The sequence below is a fragment of the Colias croceus genome, chromosome 25, assembly GCF_905220415.1.
Source record: "Colias croceus chromosome 25, ilColCroc2.1".
NCBI lineage: Eukaryota > Metazoa > Arthropoda > Insecta > Lepidoptera > Pieridae > Colias > Colias croceus.
Genome location: NC_059561.1, coordinates 3,888,547 through 3,913,344, shown reverse-complemented (window position 1 = coordinate 3,913,344; position 24,798 = coordinate 3,888,547). Strand labels below are relative to the sequence as shown.

General features: G+C 31.5%; 1 protein-coding gene across 1 annotated transcript in view; it reads left to right on the top strand.

Annotated features, from left to right (window-relative positions):
- The window catches only part of LOC123703137, a 131,915-nt gene that overhangs the window by 98,680 nt on the left and 8,437 nt on the right, over window positions 1–24,798 (top strand). Inside the window, exons 3-4 of the mRNA XM_045651036.1 lie at window positions 18,679–18,887; window positions 19,647–19,782. Coding sequence (XP_045506992.1) covers window positions 18,679–18,887; window positions 19,647–19,782 — 345 coding nt within the window. The remainder of the gene's footprint in view (window positions 1–18,678; window positions 18,888–19,646; window positions 19,783–24,798) is intronic.

Here is a 24,798-nt window from a genome sequence, read left to right as displayed (position 1 = left end):
TAAGTTCTTCCGAATAAATCGTAATTTTGTAATCAATACCCTAAACTAAACTAAACACAAGACTGATTAAGTTATCACATTATTAAATCAATCTTATATCCAATGTTATAAAATAGGCTTGTATTCTTTAAGGATGTTGCTCATAGTAATTAATGTCATCCTTATAACTTTGTCTTCATTCCTAATACCATTTCACTTTTTTATGTAACAGTTGGTCCCTGTATTTTATGTAACAACTGGACAGAAATGAGAATGATTAAAAATCATAGAGAGAATTCTACTTCTTAGACACTTTCACACCGTTTTTAATTCAAAACTTAAAAAAACCTGTCTCACCCGCATTAACTTTACTAAATCAAAGATTTAAACTCCACAATACCAGCTCGAACTCTTCGCTAGAAGGCTTTACACTAACTTGTATTTATTGCGTCCGATAGTTCACAACTTCCCCGTTTGTTAACACTTGGATGTTATCTTTCTACTCACTGACTGGAAATAGAATGTGTGTAGAAAATGCTGGAATGTTCTGCGTTGAGCGTTTTGTTGTATATAGTATACTAGTGGTCCGCCCCGGCTTCGCCAGTGGTACATTTTTCGCAATAAAAGGTAGCCTATGTCCTTTTTCGGGTATCAAAATATCTCCATACCAAATTTCATGCAAATTTGTTCAGTACCTAGTTTAGGCGTGATTGAGTAACAGACAGACAGACAGAGTTACTTTCGCATTTATAATATTAGTATGGATTAGGTAGCCAAATTGAAATGTAACTGATTCTTTATCAAACTCAAACATTTATTTATTCAATAAGACTTCTTTTAGAAGCACTTTCGAATCGTCAATACATATTTTTAACAATCGGAAAGCAGTATCTATGGAGAAGATCCGGCAAGAAACTCCATGAACTTACCATATCAGACTTGTGATTTGTGAATAAGGACTGTATTTTTAGAATCCAATGAAATTCGTTGTTTCTTTTATTTATTAATAGGTATTCGACTAACAAAGGTATTTTCATAGTATAAAGTGAACATTTTGTCTGATAAAAAGTTTTATCTTTTATTTATAAGTGGTAAAATTTTCACGTTTTAATGTGCCTCTATCACTTCTGCTATAAAATATATGTAATATTAAACCTTTATGGAATTTACTCGATATTCAAATACAATGCGCGTTTACAATTATTGTAGTTACTGGTATCCATTGAAGCCGCGATAGCTACAATTTCCGCCAGACTGTCGATAAAGGGTTAAGAGGTGACCCAACCATCCGATAGCTTCCTCAAACTTGTTGCTAATAATTATTATTGTATAATTTATTTACTCGTGTATAATTATGGTTTAAGATTGGTTTAGTTTCTTAAAAACTGCTATAATACTTATCTTATTCTATTCTAAATGTGTACTAATATTATAAAGCTGAAGAGTTTGTATGTTGTTTGTTTGAACGTGATAATCCCAGGAACTACTGGTCCGATTTGAAAAATTATTTCGGTGTTAGGTAGCCCATTTATCGAGGAAGGCTATAGACTATAATATATCATCACGCTAAGACCAATAGGAGCGGAGCAATGCGGGTGAAACCGCGGAGCACAGCTAGTTATATTATAGTTTAATTCAAGAACGAATTGTAAGTACATCTAATGGAAAATTAAAGATCAATGAAAAATTATTATATTTTACATATACTATATTATAATACACTTAATTATTAACAATGTTGATTTTATAAAATATGTCTTAATAGCAAAATGACTAGTCATTTCTTTAAAGATCTTAGTCCGCTCTAGTTCGATTGCGTGCAATTCAATTTCTGTAGTAGCTAATAAAATCTTGGTAAACAGTATAAAAGGCACTGCTTACATAAATCAATTCAGAAAAATGTGAACGGAATATTCCAGCATGAAACCCTTACTTTGAAGTATTTTCATGCCAATAAAGTATTAAAAATTTCTCGGTAAAATACGGACAAAGTCTTAAGACTTATTTAGCGATTTATTTTAATTGAAAAAGTCGCTTCAATTAACTTCTTTCCGTTCCACTTGTTTTTGTAATGTAAGTAATAAGACCTTTATAGAATTTTCAGAATTCATTTGAAAAATGTTCGAAGAAATTTTTATAGATTGCCTCGCGATTTTGAATTAGCTCACTTTCGATTACTCGTTATTTCTTTATTGTTTTAGTTCAAAAAGGGTGATTTTATTATCAAAATGTAATATTACTGAAAAGACCAGACTATAAATTCTTGTAGATTTAGTTGCATACCTAATTAAACAAAATTGAATCATGAAGGCAGTTTTCCTTTTAGATGTAACTAAAAACAGAATATGAATATTGAATATAGCACGGGGTTCTTCATAAATTTAATTAGCATAAATCATAATATAAGTCACTTTATACGTAACTTAATTAAGAGCCAATGTTTTTATCTCTTTTTATAAATATGAATTGAAAGAAAACCAACCAATATTTCAATTATTTATCATATTAATTCTCTTTAAAATAATAACGTAGAAAGAAATGTTATTTCGAAATCTGTAGTCTTTTTTTACAATAATATATGAATGTATGCATTTTTGGTCTAGTAGATTTTATCTGAAATCATCGACTAATAAAATATACCTTCTATGTATTTAAAAAAGATTTCCGATTCCCGTTTTTGTTTTATTCAATAATATAAATCGTGCAATATATTCTTAAGTGTTAGAATAATTTTTAGCTAAAAAATATAATTCCAACTGTGAATTGACTAAAATCTATTGAGTTTACAAAAGAAATGGCAAGTCAAAACAGACAAGAACCAGTGGATAAAAAGCAATTCATGAAGTTATTTTAAAAAAGATTTCAAAGTAAAATTTCTGAATACAATTTGCATGATAGGGTGGAAAGAAAAAGTTTGGAATAAAAAGATAGTTATGAAAATATAAGTGAAAAATTTTGAAGTTTCTGAATCGACTTTAAATGCATTAATATCACATTATTCAGTTCATGTTTTCGCCTTATTTTTGGTGAATATATTTCAGCGTTTAAACTGTTTAAATTTCGTTTATCTGGCTGATTGATAACAGTTATCGCGAAGGTAAAAATGAAACCTTAGTACCTAAATGCAATAGAGACAGATTCGATTATTGTGTAAGCAAATAAAAATCAAATGTATCTCAAGTAAACCTTAAACTCTCTATAATATGCAAATTCCAAATTGGATACGATAGAGGTATACATAGTACAGGCAAAATTTAGTGTACTTACTTATTGATATATTTTTAAAGCTTTAAATGTAAATACTAAATACTTCGCCTTTTACATCAAATAAAATATTTTAAATTTAAGACATCGTATATTAAGTTAAGTATATCTCAGTTTTCTTATACGACATAATATACAATTTATTTCTCATAATATAAGAATGTCTTCATACTTTTATCTAACAGTTCCCATGGCGAGGAGAATTTAGAACGTTTCGCTTCATAATTAATATCAGACTGAGGCACAGTAAAGCGTGGCTGGATTTAGTTATTGCAATTTTGCTTAATATATTTTAAGAATTATTGTTATACAGAATTTTATAACTTCTATGGTTATGCATTTTATTAGATAAATTGTGACATTATCTTTTCTTCGTTTATATCTAAAGGGCATCGATGTTATAGTATGAATACTGAAAAATATAAAAATTATATTGCATGTAATTATCATAGATTGTTTCAAAACACTAATTATTTGTACCATTTTAACACGTAAAAATTGAGACAAAAGCAAACAATACCACATGAAATAACTAGTCTTTATTAATCTCCTGATTTAACCAATAAACCAAATTTAATGAACGTCATTCATCCGATTGAATTTTAACCGCGATTTTGTTTCAAATAAGCATGACAATAAAGCTGTCAATTACCGTAAATCGAAACGTTTATATTTGCTAATAATCTTATTATTAATCTAATAATTTTACCAGCAATATTTGTAATTACAGCTAAACGAATTAACTTCAAAATCCTTCAAATCGTACTGGCTAAAAAGTTAGAAATTTGAAAATTGTACCGTAATCGAAATATGTTTTATAAACTTACTTATTAAAGTTTTTCTAAATTGCCTACTTATAACAAATTTCTTGACCTAAATTACAATTATCGATATATTAACCAATATTAAATCTAATTTCTTTCGAACATTTATCAATTTAACAGCTGAACATTCATATAAATTTAATTACAATAGGTTTACATAATATAATCACTCAATGAATACTTACAAAACCCGCGTAAACACGTAATTATTACAAAAATTGTATCCATCTTTAAAATATTAACAATTCCATGATTATACAAAATTTAATACCATTGAACATAAACTTCACACCCTATTTACGCCAAGGATTCGGTTATAAAACGATACCCGACTTCAAATAATGCGTAGAGGCTTACCGCTAATGTAGGCCGTGGTCTTAATTCTATTTGGCATTAGTCACTTGTGTTGTTTAGAGCCTTTGCAAGTCTTAATAATGGCGAACAAAGTATATAAAACACTTTTTAATACGTAGATATTAACGTGTAAGCTATAAAGAGCAGAGCTATTCAAAAGGAAAGGCCATAATTGTGTTTACTCTAAGTATTGTTATAAGTTTGAAATGTTAAATATTTATTCAACCTTATTTATCGACACCAAATTTTTTGAAGTGAAGCTTCTTTAGGGCGCGTTGAGAGTAAAATTTCAATGTCGCGTAATGGCAATCATGTCATGGAGTAAGGCGACGATTTTGGTATATTTGAATCTTGCCAAAGAAGTTTCACTTCTGACACAAAATATCGGAAAATACAACTATGTTAAAAATTAAATTGCATTTATTTTCTGAAAAGTATCCCATGCAAATCAGTCATCCTTTAAGATCATAACTCAAAACTTCTAAAACCAAACTCAAATAACAAGCAAATAAAATTTCAAAAATGGTCGTTTCAAAGAAAACAAGTAAATTATATAATTCACGGTCCCGCGGTCGAATCGTAAATTTTATATTCCATTCGTTTTAGAAATAAAATTCCAACTTCTTTACAACATTCATCAAGCCGTCATGAGCAAAGCTTTTGAATAATAAAAATCTTCGCGAAACTCGTGGACCAGTTTTATGTTCGTGGTTCTTGCTCAGTCTATTTTCACGCTAATGCTCAGGTACTAATATTTAACTGCCTGAACTGCGTCATAGGGTAGAATATACAGGGTGTCCCACTATTGGTATACTAAGCGCGAAGGGATTTGTAGTTTTGCATACACTGATCACGTATAATATACTTAAACGACCTAATTACGTCAAAAATTTTTTGCTAAATTTTTCCTGAAAATCCATGTTTTCTTCTCTAGCTTCGCGGAGCCGGCATATACCGCTTGACTAATGTGAGCATTTTGTCTATGAAAACATAATCTTAAACAAAGTTGGGCGGGTTGCTTGTTATGGTTGTACGCATAGAGTTTTAAGAATTATTCATCTATTTGAAAAAAAATGCGTCTGGTATTTTATAAGTATTTTTTACCTACTCAGCGTATGCAAAATTATATGCAATAATTAGTATACCAACAAAGGGACACCCTGTATACGCCCGCACTAGAAGGTATATTAGGTAGGTATGATTGTGAGATTGTTTTTCTTCTATTTCAAGATATTTGAATAAAGTAATAAAAAGTATGTTATATAGGTATTTTTTTAAATTGTATTGTATTGTATTTATCGCAGAAGTGAGCATAGAGCAATGAGCTTCATTCATGTGTCTTCCATTTATGGTTTAAATATGACTCGTTGAAGAAAAAATATAAGTAATTTAACAGCTGGTTACAATGAACTTGCTCCTGTTCTGACACGCCTCTTTCGCCTCTCAATGACGACTGGAATAGTACCGAAATCTTGGAAGCTTGCCAACGTGCAGCCCGTGCCCAAAAAAGGCAGTCGTGCCGACCCCTCCAACTATAGGCCAATTTCAGTCACGTCCATACTCTGTAAGACTATGGAACGTGTACTGAACAGTAGGCTCCTGGCACACCTAGAAGCGAACGACCTTCTCAGTGACCGACAATACGGGTTCCGCCGAAACCAGTCCACTGGGGATCTTCTAGCGTACGCCACCTACATCTGGAGTGAGGCCATAGAGAATCATGGGGAAGCACTTGCTGTCTCCCTTGATATCTCGAAGGCCTTCGATAGGGTCTGGCATGATAGCCTAATTGGCAAGCTTCCATCCTACGGTCTGCCTGCCGGTTTCTGCGCCTGGATCTCAGATTTTCTGAGAGACCGGTCGCTTCGAGTAGTCGTTGATGGCTGCTCGTCCGACCAAAAGGCTATTAATGCCGGGGTCCCTCAGGGATCAGTTCTCTCCGCAACACTCTTTCTGCTACACATCAACGATCTGCTGAAACCCGGTATCTATGGGTACGCAGACGATAGCACTGTTGTGGAGAGATATGTATCCAGCGCACGAACCGGTACGGCACAAATCCAGTCTCTACGAGAGTCGATGGTCGATCGCATGAACTTGTCCTTACAGGCGGTCTCCGATTGGGGCGATGCCAATCTGGTCAAGTTCAACGCGACGAAGACCCAGGCGTGTCTATTCTCCGCTAAACGGAGTCCATTCCACCTGACTCCGACTTTCCAGGGTGTGTCCGTACCGATAACCAACCACCTCGAGCTTCTTGGCATTACCTTGACGCCTACTCTGAACTTTGGTTCGTATATAGAATCCAAAGCCCAAGTAGCCTCTAAAAAGCTTGGCATTCTGGCGAAGGTGAGACAGTATTTCAGCCCGGGACAGCTGCTCAACCTTTATCAAGCACAAGTCCGATCGTGCATGGAGTACTGCTCTCACCTCTGGGACGGTTCCGCCAAGTACCAGCTGGAGGCGCTTGAGGCGATAGAGAGGCGTGCCAAGAGGCTAATAAACGACGATGAGCTAGTAGGCAAAAAACTCCAGAGCCTCGCCCACCGTCGCAGAGTGGCAAGTTTATCGGTTTTTTATCGGATACACTTTGGTGAGTGCGCTGCGGAATTGCACGATTTAATTCCGCCATCCCCATTTTTCCATCGATCGTCGAGGCGCACAGACTCTAGGCATCGCCATATGGTGGACGTTCCATGTACCCGGACAAAGCGGTTCGGATCGACATTCTTCATCCGAACCGCGAGGGACTGGAACATGCTTCCTGAGTCTGTGTTCCCCGACGAGTACAATATGGGGGTCTTCAAGCGAAGAGTGAACGGGTACCTTCTAGGGAAGCGCGCTCCATCTTAGGCCACATCTCAGCTTACCATCAGGCGAGATCGTGGTCAAGCGCTTCCCTATCGCACAATAAAAAAAAAAAAAAAAAAAAAAAAAAAAAACGTTATTATTTATACCGGTAACCGTGTTTCCTGAAATAATTTAACTTAACGTCCGGCATGTGTTTAAGTCGTTTACAACAATAAAATTGTTATAAAAACTTAGCTGCTATCCTACTATATTTTATATATTTCTTTTTGTCCATTTAGTGTATATTTTTAGCAACAAATACTCATAAATAAAGACGCAATTATTTTACTAAAATTAGAGAGTTTCTTAAAAAGTAAATAAGTTTACGTTTAATGTATCCACCTACTGAAATTCGATTCTATTAATATACTCAGACATAATAATAATCTATGATATGTTTCTTACAACCCAATTGGAATTTATTAATAGCTTTTATAATTATACCAAATTCCAATTTCTGGTACCGAGAAACTTCAAATGTAAGAAATTTATTAAATATAATAAAGTAAAATTTAAACTGAATTGAAGCCGAACAATCGAGAACTTCTATAGCTTTTATTTTATTCTGATGTACCTATATTACTGTAAAGTTTCATCCAAATCCGTCCAGCAGTTCTTCGTAAAAGTCAAAAGAACAAACATCCGTCCTCGCAAATATTAGGAATTTCACTTTATAATATTAGAAAGTATGCATAAAGAACTTCATCTAATAAAGTCGCGTATATACACATATTTCCCAACAAAGTGAACAACGGTATTTACTAAATATTCACACGTCTTATAAATTGTAACTTTATACGACAGTATCGGGAACTTAAGTGATTAAGTATTGTTGGAACTTCGTACAATAGATGAGTTTTACGGTCGAATATTTTATAACGCTAATGCGATCTCAAATTTATAGTCTGTGTGACGTACATTGTTAAAAATTGAGGGGATATTCCAAGGGATATTCATTTCGAGTTGACAAATTGAATAAGCCTTTGTGTTTTAACCGAATATAATATAGTAGTTTTTATATCAACCAGGTCGTCATATTTTTATTAAACACCTATACAATATTATATAATTTAATGAATTGTTTTAAGCGTTAATAAATAGATAAAAAAATAAATTTTATAAATTAAGATCTTTATATTTGAAACGTTTTGTATATTGAAAAAATACAGAGGCAGGCGCGAGAAGCCCGTGGAGGAGCGCCCTTCCCAGTGACCCTTTCGCTCCCAGAGGCAGACCTGTTGGCTCCCCGTCCACTGGAAGAGAAATAGGATCATTATTATGAAATTCAGAATAAAATATTAATTTAAAATGGTCTGGATGTTTTTTTGTGCAAACGTGCAATCTCTTTAGATTTGGCAGTGTTATTATTATTATAATATGTACTTATCTACTAGCAAAAATACTAACATTATTATGAGCCAATTAGTAGATTCAGACGATTTTATATTATAATATTCATTTCAAACATCAAAAATATTTCCAATATGTTCCATATTCGTATAAAATTACATTCCTTTCTCGAGAATATATCTAATATATTGACTTAAAAAAAGTTAATTCGTTATTTTTATATCAGTGAGTGATGTGAGAAGACAAATTATAGCTTCAGGGAATATATAAGCCAAGGACTGAATTCTCGAAGCCAAATTGTGTCTTTTATTTAGTTATTTTTCTTATTTATCAGCAATAATCGAGTAATCCGTAATAAGGTTTTTTTCTCAGACTGTTATTGTTTTATGAGACTTCAAATTATGTATTCAATTTATATATTTTGCTAGCGGGCCGCCCCGGCTTCGCCCGTGGTACATGTAACATTCTCTCTCCATAAGAACCATCCTCGTACTTCAAGGAATATTACAAAAAATTAATTAATGAAATCGGTTCAGCCGTTCTCGAGTTTTGCGCTAACTAACACATTTGTAGATTCATTTTTATTATATAGAAGATTATCTCTCTTTGTAGAGTGTAATATAAATGTTATATTCTGCAAGCTACCCATCATATTCAATATTTTTATAAATGGTTAAACAATGTATGAAGTATGTAATAATCTAATTATAACAGAAACCTTAGTAGGCTTGCATAAGCTATGCCAAAGCGTCGTCTCATACCCTTCTAAGGAATATAATATAATTCTCGTTACAGTATAATTAGCATTATGCAAAACTTCATTTACTTACTAGGAATTAGCTACCATCAGTTTATCATTTAACATCGAAGTACCTCTTCTTAATATTGTATAGAATCATCTAAAATAGACTTTGTACATCACTTCACATGTTTTGAATATAAATTTAATAAGGAAAGGATGTTGAAAAAGGTAATCTGTAGAAAATAAACGAGAAACAATTATATTAATAATCCGAGTACAAAATATATAATCACTAATTTAAATCTCGTGTCACAATGTTTGTCCTCAATGGACTCCTAAACCGCTTAACCGATTATAATAAAATTTGCACACCATGTGCAGTTCGATCCAACTTGAGAGATAAGATAGTTTAAATCTCAGATCGTTTTAGAGAAAGCGGGCGAAGCCGCGGGCTTTAAGCTAGTTAATCTAATAAAAATCTATACTATCCACCATTAAAAATCACACACCTTCAGTAAAAAAAATTAGCTATAACCCGACCAAAATACAGTATCTATACCTCTATAATCAACTAACAAAAATTACTACATACTTAAACTATAACGCGACTAAAATATGTGGTAACCTACTTCTCTCAAAAGCCATCCACAAAGGAATAACATTTTAAACCCCCGTATTCACGTCAAGTGAAACAGCTATTTGTTTTATGGAGATCATGACAGTTTACAACATGATTAATGACTGTCACCCTCAACTTTTCAGGCCGGATCAGTTTTTAATACTTCTTCGGATTTAACACACTTTCGTTTTGGACCATTTATAATTCGCGGTTTATGGTATCGCGGTATATTATCAGAGATTTATTATACTCAAGTTATTATAGCTTAATGTTTTGTATGATGTTTCAAGTATGCAGGTATTGTTATTTTGACAGGGTAATATAGACGTAAAAAATCTGACTGGCTTGCAGGAAGGTATACAATAGCACATGAGTACATTAAACCAGGAATTAGAGATAGAAATAAGGATTAGAGTAGGTTTACAGGAAAACATAATAAATGTTCTTCTGTTCTGTTAAATAAAAAATAAAAAAAATGTTTTTATACCGAGATTCTACGAACGTTCGAGTTCGAGTTCTACGAACTTTACATTGTACTTAACGCTAAAAATTAACTTTTTATTAACCCTCGGAAGCGCTAATAGTATATTATCATATTTATTTAATTTATTTTTAAGAATCAAAACATATTTTCAAAGTGAAACTGAACCTACACTGACAAAAAAGAAATAAAATATAAAAGTAAATATTTATTTCGTTCCACATCACGGGTTTTGGTTAAAAATTCTAACAAAACGAACCTGAAATGGGCAAGCTGATAAAGTGGCGGGAAAAACCATTTTTAGTCGGCTAACGAAGTTTAAGTATTTTTTTCTATTTTCCTTTAAACACACAATACCCTCTGGATCTTTGTGGATATATTTGTTTCGAATGAAATAAATAAATAAGTAGCATATTGTCTTTCTATACATCTAATAAACCAACCATTTCTGTAATAAATTACCTCATTATACGAAATATAAAGAAATAGGAAATATGAAAATTTAACTTTTGAACATGTATGCATATTTATCTATGTTTTGTCTTTTTTAATGTATGTAATACGTACTCTACCTACAATAGCAATAAACGTATGAAAGTCGCAAATAATGATAAACACTAGCCACTTTGGTTAGGTTTAACCGGGATATTAACATAACATAAAACTTACGCTTTAAGAATATAGCCTTTTAGGTTTTTGGTGGTAGAATTTTTAATCCAATTCAATAGATACTATTCAGTTTATGCGTAACAAATATTCAATCACAAATCTCTCTAGTTCTCTGTAGTATTACAATAGATTAATTAGAAACTAAACGATCATTAGCAACCTTTCACTAACACATTCATTAAAGTAGGTATATATTTCTTCGTGAGAAGGAAGTTTGTTTCTCGTACCTACAAAGTTGTGACAATATTTTTATGCGAATCGTTAATTATACGCTCTGCAGGAAACGCCTGTCGCTTTAACGAAATTTATTGTTACACACTGCGGCTTTTGCTGTTATTATGTGTAATTTTTATGTAAGAATATATTATGGTACTTGTGTTACTGTCACGAAATGTACTCATTTGTTAGGCGTAAGTGATTATGGCGGTTAAACAATGTTATTTTATCGATTGAAACTATTTTAAACATATTTAGATAATCTACCATGCTCATAATATTATTATCTGCATATGTCTTAAAAGGGAATACCTTTTTATATTTTCATCGATCTTTGCGCATCATTTATTAAGAGCAGATACCTACACTCAAATTTGTATCTTAAAAAATGGAGATGTCTGTGTAAGATAAACGTTATTGTATTCCTAAAACACAAGCATAACATTTTTTAAGCCTATATAGTCATATTATATTGAGCAATATAATAGCATAATCCCCAAAAAGCAAACCTTTTTATGTATGTTCAATTAACACATACAAAAACACTGTACACCATAACCACAAACAAGTTACACATTAGATACATCGATTAAAAATAAAACCGAACCGGATTCAATCTAACGCTACTTGACAATTCAACAATCCAAAACTATTCAGATGAAACTAGGATCGCACTGTAAGCGCCGCATGTTGAAAATCAATTTGAAAATATCAGTAAAACTCGTTGGACTGTTTAAATAATCTAACAATGGGACTGCGTCGAAATATTTCGCTGTACAAAAATAATAACTTGTATTTTTAATATCGGTTCGGTTTATTTCGCTTTGAGTTTGGATTCGTTGTTGTGAAACAAATTTGTGGATAACTAAAACACGATGGTAACTCGAGGAAATTGTAAAGCATTTGGTCTTCTACTTTTTAAAGGACTTTAATCTAAAGTAATGTACATTTCTGATTAGTAGCATAATATATTATGACATCGACAGCTCTTGAATTTTCTCAATTGACTTACAAATATCTATATTCTATTATAGTATATCAATTATAATTATATTAATAAAAAAAATATTAATGAAATTTGGGATCCGTACTTCACTTAAATATAGACTACACGTTTATAGAAAAGTTATCATTGTTCACTTTTTTGTATATAATATTATTGTTTGTTGAAACACTTTAGATTTAGTCTAGAGACGTTGCTTTCATAATATTCATGAAAAAGGGCTTCATTCGAACAATTAATGCTCATCATGGTTATCATATTAAGCACTATCTTACCGCCCGCGGCTTCGCCCGCTTTGTCTAAAACCTAATAAATTATATACTAAAACCTTTCTCTTGAATCATTCTATCTATTAAAAACAAACCGCATCAAAACCCGTTGCGTAGTTTTAAAGATTTAAGCATTCAAAGGGACATAGCGACAAAGAAAGCGACTTTCTCTGATACTATGTAGTGATGATGAACAAGAATAATGCTACTACAATGCAACTTAAATATATATACTATTTAACAAAAAATCAATTTCCTACAATATTATTAATCCCTCTGATAGCTAAAGGTGAGTATAATATTATAAATGGCAATCGCAATAAACTAGCTCTCATGTTATTTTTCCTGTAAGTTATCTGTTTCCGAACCAATGAATATGACATTAATGCTGATGAGATTATATTGCATAACTACGACCACGTATTTCATAGTTTTTGTTTTTGTTACTTGTAACAAGAGTAAACTTATTAATAAATGAATGAAACAAATTTGATGATTGAATTGATATTTAATGAATTAAAGTTATACTATGATTTTTATCAATATAGTTCTATAATTTTAAAAGATATAGGTAAATTATTGCGTGCAAAACTACTTAACCAGATTTGATATAGGTAATAAAAATAAATAGTTAAATTTTGCGTGCAGTTTTTCTTTTTGCATGCACTCAATTACGATTAATAGCAGGACTACCCGAACGGCGCCAGGGCGAGTAGCGAGTATATAGGAAAGATATTATTGTCATCAATATTTCTAAAATATTATTTGCTATCTTATACGTTTCTTTCTTTATATATTCCTAAAGAAATAGTTTTGCGCCCATTATTATGATTATACTTATTGAAAAGATTGCGATATATTTTTTTAATATCGATATCACATTTTGCTACATTATGTTTATAAATAAATCTTATTACATTTTCATATTTATTACATATGGTTTATTTCTTAAAAGGTTATGATATTTTTCAAACATATCCTGTTGGTAAGTTAAAATGAAATAAAGTTAAGATAGAGCTTACAACAAGAACTAAAGATAGGGAGAAATTGTGTACCTACCTAGTGTAAATTAATCATGAATATAATGAGGCTTAAAAAATTACTTCAAATAAGCAGTTTCTAAAAAAATAACCTTTCACATGTTACAAAACGAAAAGAAGAAACCAGAATAACTTATCCATCTCTTTCTTTATTCATCTTAGAAATTAAAGATTTTAACGGATTTTAAACGCGATTTATTCATTATATTATTATCCCGACGTTTCGTTTCGTTAAAATCTTTATTTTCTAAATGATATACTCGCGTAAAATCAAACACAAGAACATCCTAATGCTGTTAATATGCCAACACAAATACTAAATGTGTTACTTGTAATATGCCATCTATGTAACATGCCACCAAAACTATCGACATTCCTAAAACATCGATATTCCTACATCCCTATAATCCCTATGTGTTATCTCCAAACGAGTAAACAAAACAATCTTTTGGCAGTAAAGTTAGTATCGACATAAAAGTTGCATCGGAATCACGTATACGAAACGGCTGAGCTTTGCCAAAACATCCCGTTTAGATATTATAGTTTATAGATGTGCTTTTTGTTTGAGAAGAGGATATAATATTATTTTATCAGTTATCACTAATGATTATACTGGAAGTTAAGAATAAAGAAAATTGCTGAGTATTAAGACCTTTATAGGTATACTAGCTGCTCCGCGCGGTTTCACCCCCGTGGCTCCACTCCTGTTGGTCGTAGCGTGATGATATATAGCCTACCTTCCTCGATAAATAGGCTATCTAACATCGAAAGAATTTTTCAAATCGGACCAGTAGTTCCCGAGATTAGCGCGTTCAAACAAACAACTCTTCAGCTTTATAATATTAGTAAAGATTGTGACTTGCACGATCATTATTATCACGCTTGTGGCTAAATAGATTTGCTTTGATTTTTTGATTTAATGGAATTATTTGAATATATTTTTTTAGGTTGAACTTTTTAACAGATACATGTTTTAGGTCTAGTTTTACCGTCTAGAATCAGTATTATTATCTCAACTTATATAATACAATAACATAAAAAGAGTGTGAATAGTGAGTTTGTACTTAGTATGATTAATACACAGTCACACACTTATGTAGGTACATACATCAAATACATTAAAACTTAAAAATTCGTATTCGTTTTATTATCAACAATATCACTTCATATCTAATTCTACCACCTCCGCTTTTGAAAACAAAGCTGTAAAAGATATTTTAAATAAAACCTCACCATTTGGAAAACGATTACCATTTCTGAACGATATTCTAACGTTACTAATACATTTATTCATGTAACAAATCCGTAAACATTGTATCGATTACCACTAAAGTACCAAAGTACCGTGAGCGTGCATAAACTATCCGTCCATAGAATAATAACATTGTCCGTACTCTAGGTACATCCATACAGGCCCGTATTGATAGTAAAAGGTCTTAGGGCGAAATCGAAGGCGATATCTTCAGAATACAGTAGTTGTAAGGTTTAAGAGTCGGCTGCGTACGTGACAATAGGTTGTATGTTGAATTACCACTTGCGATTTGTATAATGATATATTATTGAGATGCTATTCGAATAAACAATAATTAATTTATGTCATGTACTTTTTTAAGTCAGTATTTCAGGATTTAAAAAAAGTTAATATCTTCAAATCATTAGACATCGCTCTAACTGACGTAATATTATTATATTAAACATGGTGGAAAATGGGTAGATTTATTGAAGTATTATTAGTAGTATTATGAAGTATTATTAGTAGTATTATTATACTCGAACTGTTTCTGCAAATTGTATGAAAAATGACGCCCTAATCCGTCCCTGTAAATAATATAACTCTTTTAAAAACAAACCATAAATTTGGAGATTTAAAATGCTTTTATCTGTGTTTGCGACGAATCGCGCCGTGTTGAATAAAATTCGTTGCGTACTCATAGTTTGCGTAAGTAAATGTCCACTAAAATTGTACGGGTTTCGATCTGTGTTTTATATCTATATTTATTTTTCTATAGAAAAAGTTCAAATATTTTCACATTTCACAATAGACGCATTTTTATAATTATACTTTTATGTACTTAAAGATAACTTATCATATAATATATGTGCATTTACTACGCCACACTAAGGTATACTGTGGTACTACGCCACAGTAGATGTAACAATATTATGTAGGGCCCTGGCTTCGCCCGTGTTAAATTATGCTTACGTTTTCTCTCCATAAGAATCATCGTCGTACTTCAAGGAATATCATAAAAAATATTCACGAAATCTATTTAGGCGTTTGAGTTACTCGAGTTTTTCGCTTTACATTTGCCGATTCATTTTTATTATATTATTATAATCATGTTTCATAGCGATGCTATAGCAATTAATAACAATGAAATAACTCGCAATACTTTATAAAGCATTTAATAATATGGATTGGATACAATATAATTTAGCAATATTTTATTGGAATAAACCCAAAAGGTTTCTCAGAATTTCGACAAAGCGGCGTAAACAAAGTTTTTGGAATATTTCAAAATGCTGTAGTTATGCAAAATAATATTAAAACATAATATAATATTTTGAAGAGTAACTGGAATTTTAAATAATAAATATATTTAATGGCTATAAAAAGCTGTTGTCAGCGTCTTTGGCAAGGTTTTTTTATTATAATATAAATAATTAGGTACTTGTATACAAATTTAGTACCTACGTATCGATATTCTGAGACTAAATCGTACGATGCCCAATGTCCATGTCCAATTATTATTATTACCAAAATTATATATTTTATTATTGGAACGAAGTTCCTTATCGCGCGTTGTGAAAGGGGGCTAGACGGAAAAAATTCTTACGAAAAGTTGTCACTATACTTTTTGCTAGAGTTGAAAGTGGCGCGGCGTACGCGTGGTTCTCTGTCTGTCTCTCTTTAACTTAACACTTCGTTCCATCCGGATGTCCCTTGACATCGCTCTAGTTTTTTTTAAATCTATAAGTATGTGTACTTAATTCGTTTATCCTGTATTTATTTTTAAGATTATAACGATTTTGTCAACTATGTTAAGTTATTCCTCAAAAATCTCATGACGTCACTTATTAAAACTACCAGATAACATATTTATTAAAATACTTACTACTATAAACATATTTATAAATGCAAAATTTACCTTTCATGTTATGAACGAAAATATGTGTATCGTTATCCGATACGCTTCTATAAATCTGAATAAAATATTAAATAAGTCGCCAACATAAACAGTAATTTGTGTAAAACCTGTGAAACTGCTCTCGTTGGCATATTAATTAATGTCTAGGGAATTATTGGTATTAACGCGATAAAAATGCGGGTTACCCGATGTAAACGTGTATGAAGACAAATGGGTGTATGGAAATAAGATATGTTCATGTTCAACAATTGGGATTTTGTTTGAGTATATTTCGCTTTTGTAATAAACTACCAATAAATAAATAAATAAACTAGCTAATTGTCCCGCGGGATTAAGCTGGGAAATAAAGTAATATTTAGATATATGTATATTCTTAGGAATATGTAACGTCGTATAGATGTAGGCTTTATAATAGTTGACATCGGTCGTATTTTGAATTGAATCGTATCAAATGACAATTATGATTAGGTATCTATGCTCATAATGATATTAATCGACATTCTACATACTGTTACTGTTACGGTCTGCGGACAGTGAACCTGTTAAGGTAACATTTACAATGTTATGTCCTATTATGTATAAATTGGAGAATCGTTCTTTTGTGTATTTACTATTTATCGAGGAAGGTTATAAGCTGCTACATTATGCTACGACCTATATGATATAGCAGCAGCAGCAGATGATGTCATATTCTTTTTGCAAGCAGAAAGAACCCGCGTGGTTTATCAGGAAATTGACAAAAGAATTGGATAAAATTATATTTAATCAGAAAGAATTTCGTGTAAATTACGTATGAATAAAATTAGAACCAATAATAATGAGATAAGAATGTACCTATGTAGCTATGAAATCTTTATTTGGAAATAATTCTTAAGTATCGTATAGTCAATTAAGATTTAAGCTCATCTAATGATTAGGGATAAAAATAAAAGATCTAATTAGATATAGAATATAGATAATAACGTGGATATTACATGTGTATTATATGTTTTATAAATCAACAGATTGTTTGCTCTTTTATTACAATAATAAGAAAAAGAGAGCATGATAAAATTAAAAAAATATATAGGTATGTATTTCCTTAAAAATCTTTTCAGAGAAAATGTTAGTCTAAAAAAAAAACAACGGATAAATATTCGGTTCAAAAATGTACCAAGTGGCTATTTATTAAATTCAAAGCTTCAATAAAACCCGAAAAAAATACGGTCACAATAGACCATCAAGGAATAAGCAAATTCCTGTCCCCGTTATTAGGTGATAAAAAAATGCGAAAGTTTTAACACGCCTCCTGAAGTACCAGGCAATAATAACTCAAAAGAGTATTAAGAGCAAGATTTGAGGAGCTGCGATAACCTCCCTGTCGTTTACCGTTACGAGCTAACTTCTAACGAGACTCATAAACTCTGTATTTACTCCACCTTCAGTACTGCGAATCGTAAAATGTTACAAGTTTCGAAATTGTTAAAATTTTAAACGAATATCACCTTTGCATTAACGGTTTAAAAGGCTAGAATCGCGTGAAATTTCTCTTATAATAGAGTAGTTTGTACTGATTATTTACAACATTTTAAATGTTTTATAGCTTTGTGTTGCGTTAAAGTCAAAAGTTTTATGAAATATTGTCATTGCACATAACGTTTATTTACTTCACTACTACTTTTAACAGAAATAAATGAGTTTCCTTGTTTTAAAATAAATTTATTGAACTATAATTAAAAGATAGGGTATGATAATGCATAAATTAAATTTAAAAACATTGATTTTTATATTTTATTACCTTTACGAACTGGAAACCCGTAAAACCATATTCCGTTCATTATGAAAACCCGTGACAATTAAAATCTAAACAAAAATTTCCCTTCATTACAGGTACGGTCAGCACGCTAAAATTCCTCCAAATCCACGTGCCCAAGGCGGTATTAACCGGCCAAAACGCGGAGCTAATGTGCACGTATGAACTGGAAGGTGCACAGCTGTACTCTATACGGTGGTACCGTAACATGATTGAGTTTTATCGATATGTGCCGAAGGAATCGCCGGCTACTAAAGTATTCCCCGTAGCTGAGATAAAGGTTGATGTAAGTATAGAAATAGTATGTACCTATAGTATTATTAATTAACCGGCCAAAACGTGGAGCTAATATACACATCTGAACTGGAAGGTGCACAGCTGTACTCTTAATATAGTAGTATAATATTAAATTATTAATAATCCTGATAATGTTATAAATACAAAAATTTGTAAGTATACGTAGATGTACGTTTGGTAGGCTTTCACGAAAAAACTGCTTGACGGATTTAGATGAAACTTTACTTTAAAATATATAAGTGTAATTGAATGAACTCCGTTTTAAGAAGATTAAATTCAATCATATCAACGTACAAATGAAGCTAAAAGTGTGTTAAAAATATTTTTATAAGTAAATTTAGCTGTATTTACTAATTACGCCGTATTCTAATACGGGATTAACGCGTCGAAAATTCATAAGTATTTTAATACGTTGTATTTGGCGTAATACATGGGTAATACCTTAATTGAGTTGAAAATACCTCTAATTAAATCCTTTTACAACAAAAATAACCAAATTAAACGTGTTTTGTGATAGATTGATAGATTTTCTCGTCTCCCTTTAATTACTCTGTATTTTTTAATAAACCGTAAATTTATTCATGTTATTTATTAAATTTAATTCTCGGATACTAGTTATAATAGCAAATATTAAATATATCTAAACGTTTATTTATATACAATTATACAGGAACAGACAGACAATAAATTTGTCAATAATTATAAACCACATTTTAAACTCGTTAAAAGTCAGTCCTTTGTTTCACAGGTAGCAAGGTCGGATCAGAATCGAGTGGTGCTAACAGAAGTAGATAGAACATTAACCGGGGAATACCAGTGTGAAGTGTCTGCAGATGCACCACTCTTCCATACTGACATCAAAGCGGCGGAGATGGTGGTCGTTGGTATGTATTTACTTTAAGGCACAATACAATAGAGTATAGTAAAGTACAGTACGGCAGAGCACAGTATAATACAGTATGGTACGGTAGAGTACAGTACAGTACAATTAGACAATACAAAATACAATTCACAAATTAATTATAAGCGTTTTCTATGTCTATGTAGGGGCCTTATATCGCTTAATAAGCTATCTCTACCAAGCAAACTTGGTTAGGAATGTTCTAATATTAGGTATATACCTACTATACGCAATAAAAGGTAGTGTTGTATTTTAATACATATTTACTACAAAACAAGTTGTGGCTCAATGGTTAAGGCTTCCTATTTCAATAAAAAATCGCGGGTAGATAAAACCATAGACAAAATTTTGTTACATACTACATCTATCGTTAATAAACCAAACTTCCGAGCGATAATCACTATTGATCAAATCAAGGCAACTCCCAAAGCTATAAATAACAACTTCAAGTACATAATCGTTTACTAATCGTATTACGATCAATACATAAAAGATTAGTTGAAAACACTTCATCTAATCAGCGTTCTGAAATGTATTTTTAATCTATTACCGGCTGAAAAATGTAAGAAAATCAACTGTGTTTACATGAATAATTAAACCGCTTTGCAAGCGTTCCAAATGACTTGTGCATACTAAATTTCACGTTGTTTTGATTTAATAGCTTCCGTGTTTTCAATGTTTATATTACTCTGATTTGGACGGGAATTTATTTATTTTACTTATGTTTAATGAGATGAGCGGTTATCAAGTACACTACAAATGTAATCAAAATCATTTTGTCAAGAGCGTACTTGAATTAAATAATTTATTTTTGTTGACAATTAATATAATTCATTTATTTACGTATAATTAATGAAATTAAAATGTTGTTTCGGATAAATTGTATGTCGGTAATTATTTTTCGTAAAATAATCGTCAAGGTCAAATTATTATAGAAATATAATGTTCACTTAATTAAGGTTTTGATTATATTTTACTGATTGTTCGCTTAAATGAAATTTTTAATCATATTTTAATGTGTATATTCCACTCATATGTATGAAACAATATGCTTCTAAAATAAAAACGCAATTTTTAAGATAAAAATCTCCGTATGTAAAAAGGATGGTTTCTGTAGACAACAGATAAGACAAGGATCTGGGTGTACGAGATCGTTTTATGTAGACTGAAAAATCGCCACTTTTAAGGAGTTTTTACTGCTAGCATTTAAAGATTTTAACGGATTTAAAACGCAGTGTGCGAAACGTAGTGATAATAATATTATAATGAATAAATTTCGTTAAAAATGCTTAATTTGTAAATGCAGTAAATACTCGCGTAAAATGAAACACAAGAAAATACTACTTTTTACTCGATTTTATTGCAACAGTAATGCATATGTACATTGTTTTATTTTAATATTAATTCGTCCGTATTTCTAATGTCTACATGATTTAATTTAAAAATGTTACATTATTCACGAAAAAAAGTAATATTTAAAATCTAATAAACCGTGCATACAATTAGCAAGGCAAAGTCTATACAATTCCTTTGTTATATTCAGGAGAGAAATGTATTTCCTTTCAACTGTAGCTAACATATTATACATGTACTAGTGGTCAACCCCAGCTTCGCCCGAGGTACATATTCCGCAATAAAAGGTAGCCTATGTCCTTTCTCGGGTATGAAAATATCGCCATACCAAATTTCATGCAAATTGGTTCAGTAGTTTAGGCGTGATTCAGTAACAGACAGACAGACAGAGTTACTTTCGCATTTATAATATTAGTATGGATTTATAACTTATAATTAAATGTACGGTGAATGTACATTGAGTTAAGAGCTATGAGAAATATGAGGAATTAATAATTACTCTGAACAATCTTTCCTCCCTTTAAAGACGTTTGATTTAAGTGCTGATTTACACAGTGTCAGTAACTGACTACAAATTCGAGGCAAATCAGTGCTGACCCGAAAAAAAACCCTGTGTAAACAGATTTGAAGTCAGTACAGAGGCTTGAAGTCTAAGTAAACAGTTAAAGTCAGTCGCGGCGCCGAATTTCGGCGCCGCGACTGACTTGTCTACTGACCCTGTGTAAATCAGCACTAACTCATAATGTGTGCTTTCCTTGCCTTTCAATGTAATTAGTTGAGACTTGGAACTACGCTACTTTGATAGGATGAATATAACAATAATTTATATAACTAAAGACATATAGTTTATTCACAAGACACATAGTTTATTCGTTTACATTACACACTAGAATATAGTATAAAGCAAGTCACCCTCCAACCTTTTGTCTGTGCTGTTCCAAGTGTGCAGTTTTTTTTTTTTGCTAAACCACACAACGAATTTTGATACGATTTTCACCATTACATAGAGCAAAGAGTTATTCCTCAAGGAAGCATGTAATGCTCAACGAAATGGGTCGGGTATAATCCATACTTAATATTATAAATGCGAAAGTAACTCTGTCTGTCTGTCTGTTACTCAATCACGCCTAAACTACTGAACCAATTTGCATGAAATTTGGTATGGAGATATTTTGATACCCGAGAAAGGACAAAGGCTACTTTTTATTACGAAATATGTACCACGGGCGAAGCCGGGACGGACCGCTAATATTATATATACATATAGTCATGTCTTGTTTTTTAGTATGTTAATTTTATAATGTACCTTAAGCGATACCTGTACATTCATGCATGTACATTGTACAGTACACAAACAAGACTGGTTATAACTACTATATTAAATTACATCAAATTACTATCAAAGCGAGTCGATCAAAAGTCCTCTAACATCGTTACCATACAACCGACTTTTTTACTCTCCACTAATCGAATTGCCCTCTTCAAAGTCTAATCAATAAAGAGCACACTTTCACGATATCCTTTATCAGTATTGCTAAAATATTGCATATGCATAGCAGCTGCGATCGTCGACACGTAGTCGAAAAACAAACAGGCCGACTCGATTTCAATCCGCCATGTAGTTTTTTAGCGTTTGTTCAATTCTACAACCTTTGTATTGTGGATCGTTTTATATTTTCCTGACCTGTATACGACCTCGATATAGATATAGGATATACGACCTTATTGTATATAAAATAATGTGTGTATTGGTTAGTTTGTGTGCAGGAATTTTGATATCAAGGATTATCGGCATTTAAATAATGTATGTAGCGTATAAACATCGCGTTATTCTTATTAAAATATGATTAAGCTAGCTATATTTTTTGAACTAAAACTTCTTTAGGCTCATTGAGAGTAAAATTTCAAGATCGCACCATGACAATAATATCACGTCATGGAGTAAGGCGACGATTTTGGTATCTTTGAATCTTGCCAAAGAAGTTTGACTTCTGACACGTGTGCTCGCACACACGCTCTTTTGTTTAATAGGTACATATCTAATTGCCAAGCTTTGTTTTAAAGTTAAGATACAAAATGATGATTTATTCAAGATACTGTAATAAAACACAATACAAAATATAATATGAAAGTGATATTTATTTATGAGCAAAATATAAAAGAAAATAGATTACAATCTTTCCGACTATTTCCTTATTTCCCTCTTGTTCCCGTATTAATTATCTTAGTTATATTCAAAGCGCTACATAAGCTTTATTCAAATTTTATTATTTCCTTTCTTCTATCTCCGTTTTATTATTTATTTGTTGATTATATTATCTACTCATCACTACATAAAATATTATGTACATGTTTTAGGACAGAATATCGTCCAAAGAACCCAGATTTATAAAAAAATAGTTGTATATTTAGGTATAACTGTGGTATAAAGCATGTACTATTTTCTAATACGAATGACATTGTAATATTTGATCAAATAGTTTCTATATATACAGATTTAAATACCATTTATTGACTACCTACTAGTTTTCCGCGGCTTCGCCCGCTTTGTCTAAAACCTAATAAATTATATACTATAACCTTCCTCTTGATTCACTCTATCTATTAAAAAAACGGCATCAAAATCTATTGCGTAGTTTTAAAGATTTAAGCATACAATGGGACATAGGGACAGAGAAAGCGACTTTGTTTTATACTATGTAATGATAATGATTATGCCTGCCTCGACTCGACGCCTATTTACCTACCATTTTATTTAACCAAACCAATATAACTATACATAAGACGATATTATTTCCCGTAAATACATTATAATAACAAACGATCCCGGATCAAACGAATTCCATTATTGTTTAGGCGTGTTTACAAATTGAGTGAAAGATCCTATTCAATTCAACTCATTCACAGCCGAATAGATTCGATCCTGAATGAAGAACGCTTGTCAGCGCTAAGAAAACGAGCGGGAAAACTTTATTTCTTCATTGTGGGCATTTTGGTGTTTTATTAATACGATTGTTTTTGTTCTTTTTGGAGGATATTTAGACAATGTTATAAATGTAGTAATAGTATCTCTAATTGATTAATTGATTGTCATTTACGCAAAAGAAAGTAGTATTATATGAATAAAATCGAAGGTAATTAACGAAAATTACTTACATTAAAATGAAAATGACATGATGATAGAATGCTTTAAAGAAACTAAATAATTGATAGACTGCCAAGTAATTAAACAATATAAACACACTTATAATTATGTGATATTAATATTAAGTAATTAGTCCTTTTAAAGTCCCTCAAGTATGCTAGATTAATATCTAACAACAAACTTAACACAATAATATCCAACCCAACCAATCCTACTATAATATTATAAATGCGTAAAATGTGTATGTGTATTTCTGTTTGTTACTCTTTCACACAAATACTACTGAACCGATTACAATGAAATTAAGCACACATATAGAAAGTAACTTGGATTAACACATAGGATAGGTTGTATCTCGTAAATACCACGGGAGCAGGAACAATGCGGGTTTTTCTTTGAAAATGCAGGCGAAGCCGCGGGCGGTAAGCTAGTTCAATATAAAAATAACAAAACACTAGAACTTCACATATTCACAAATCGTAAACGTATACAAAAATAGGT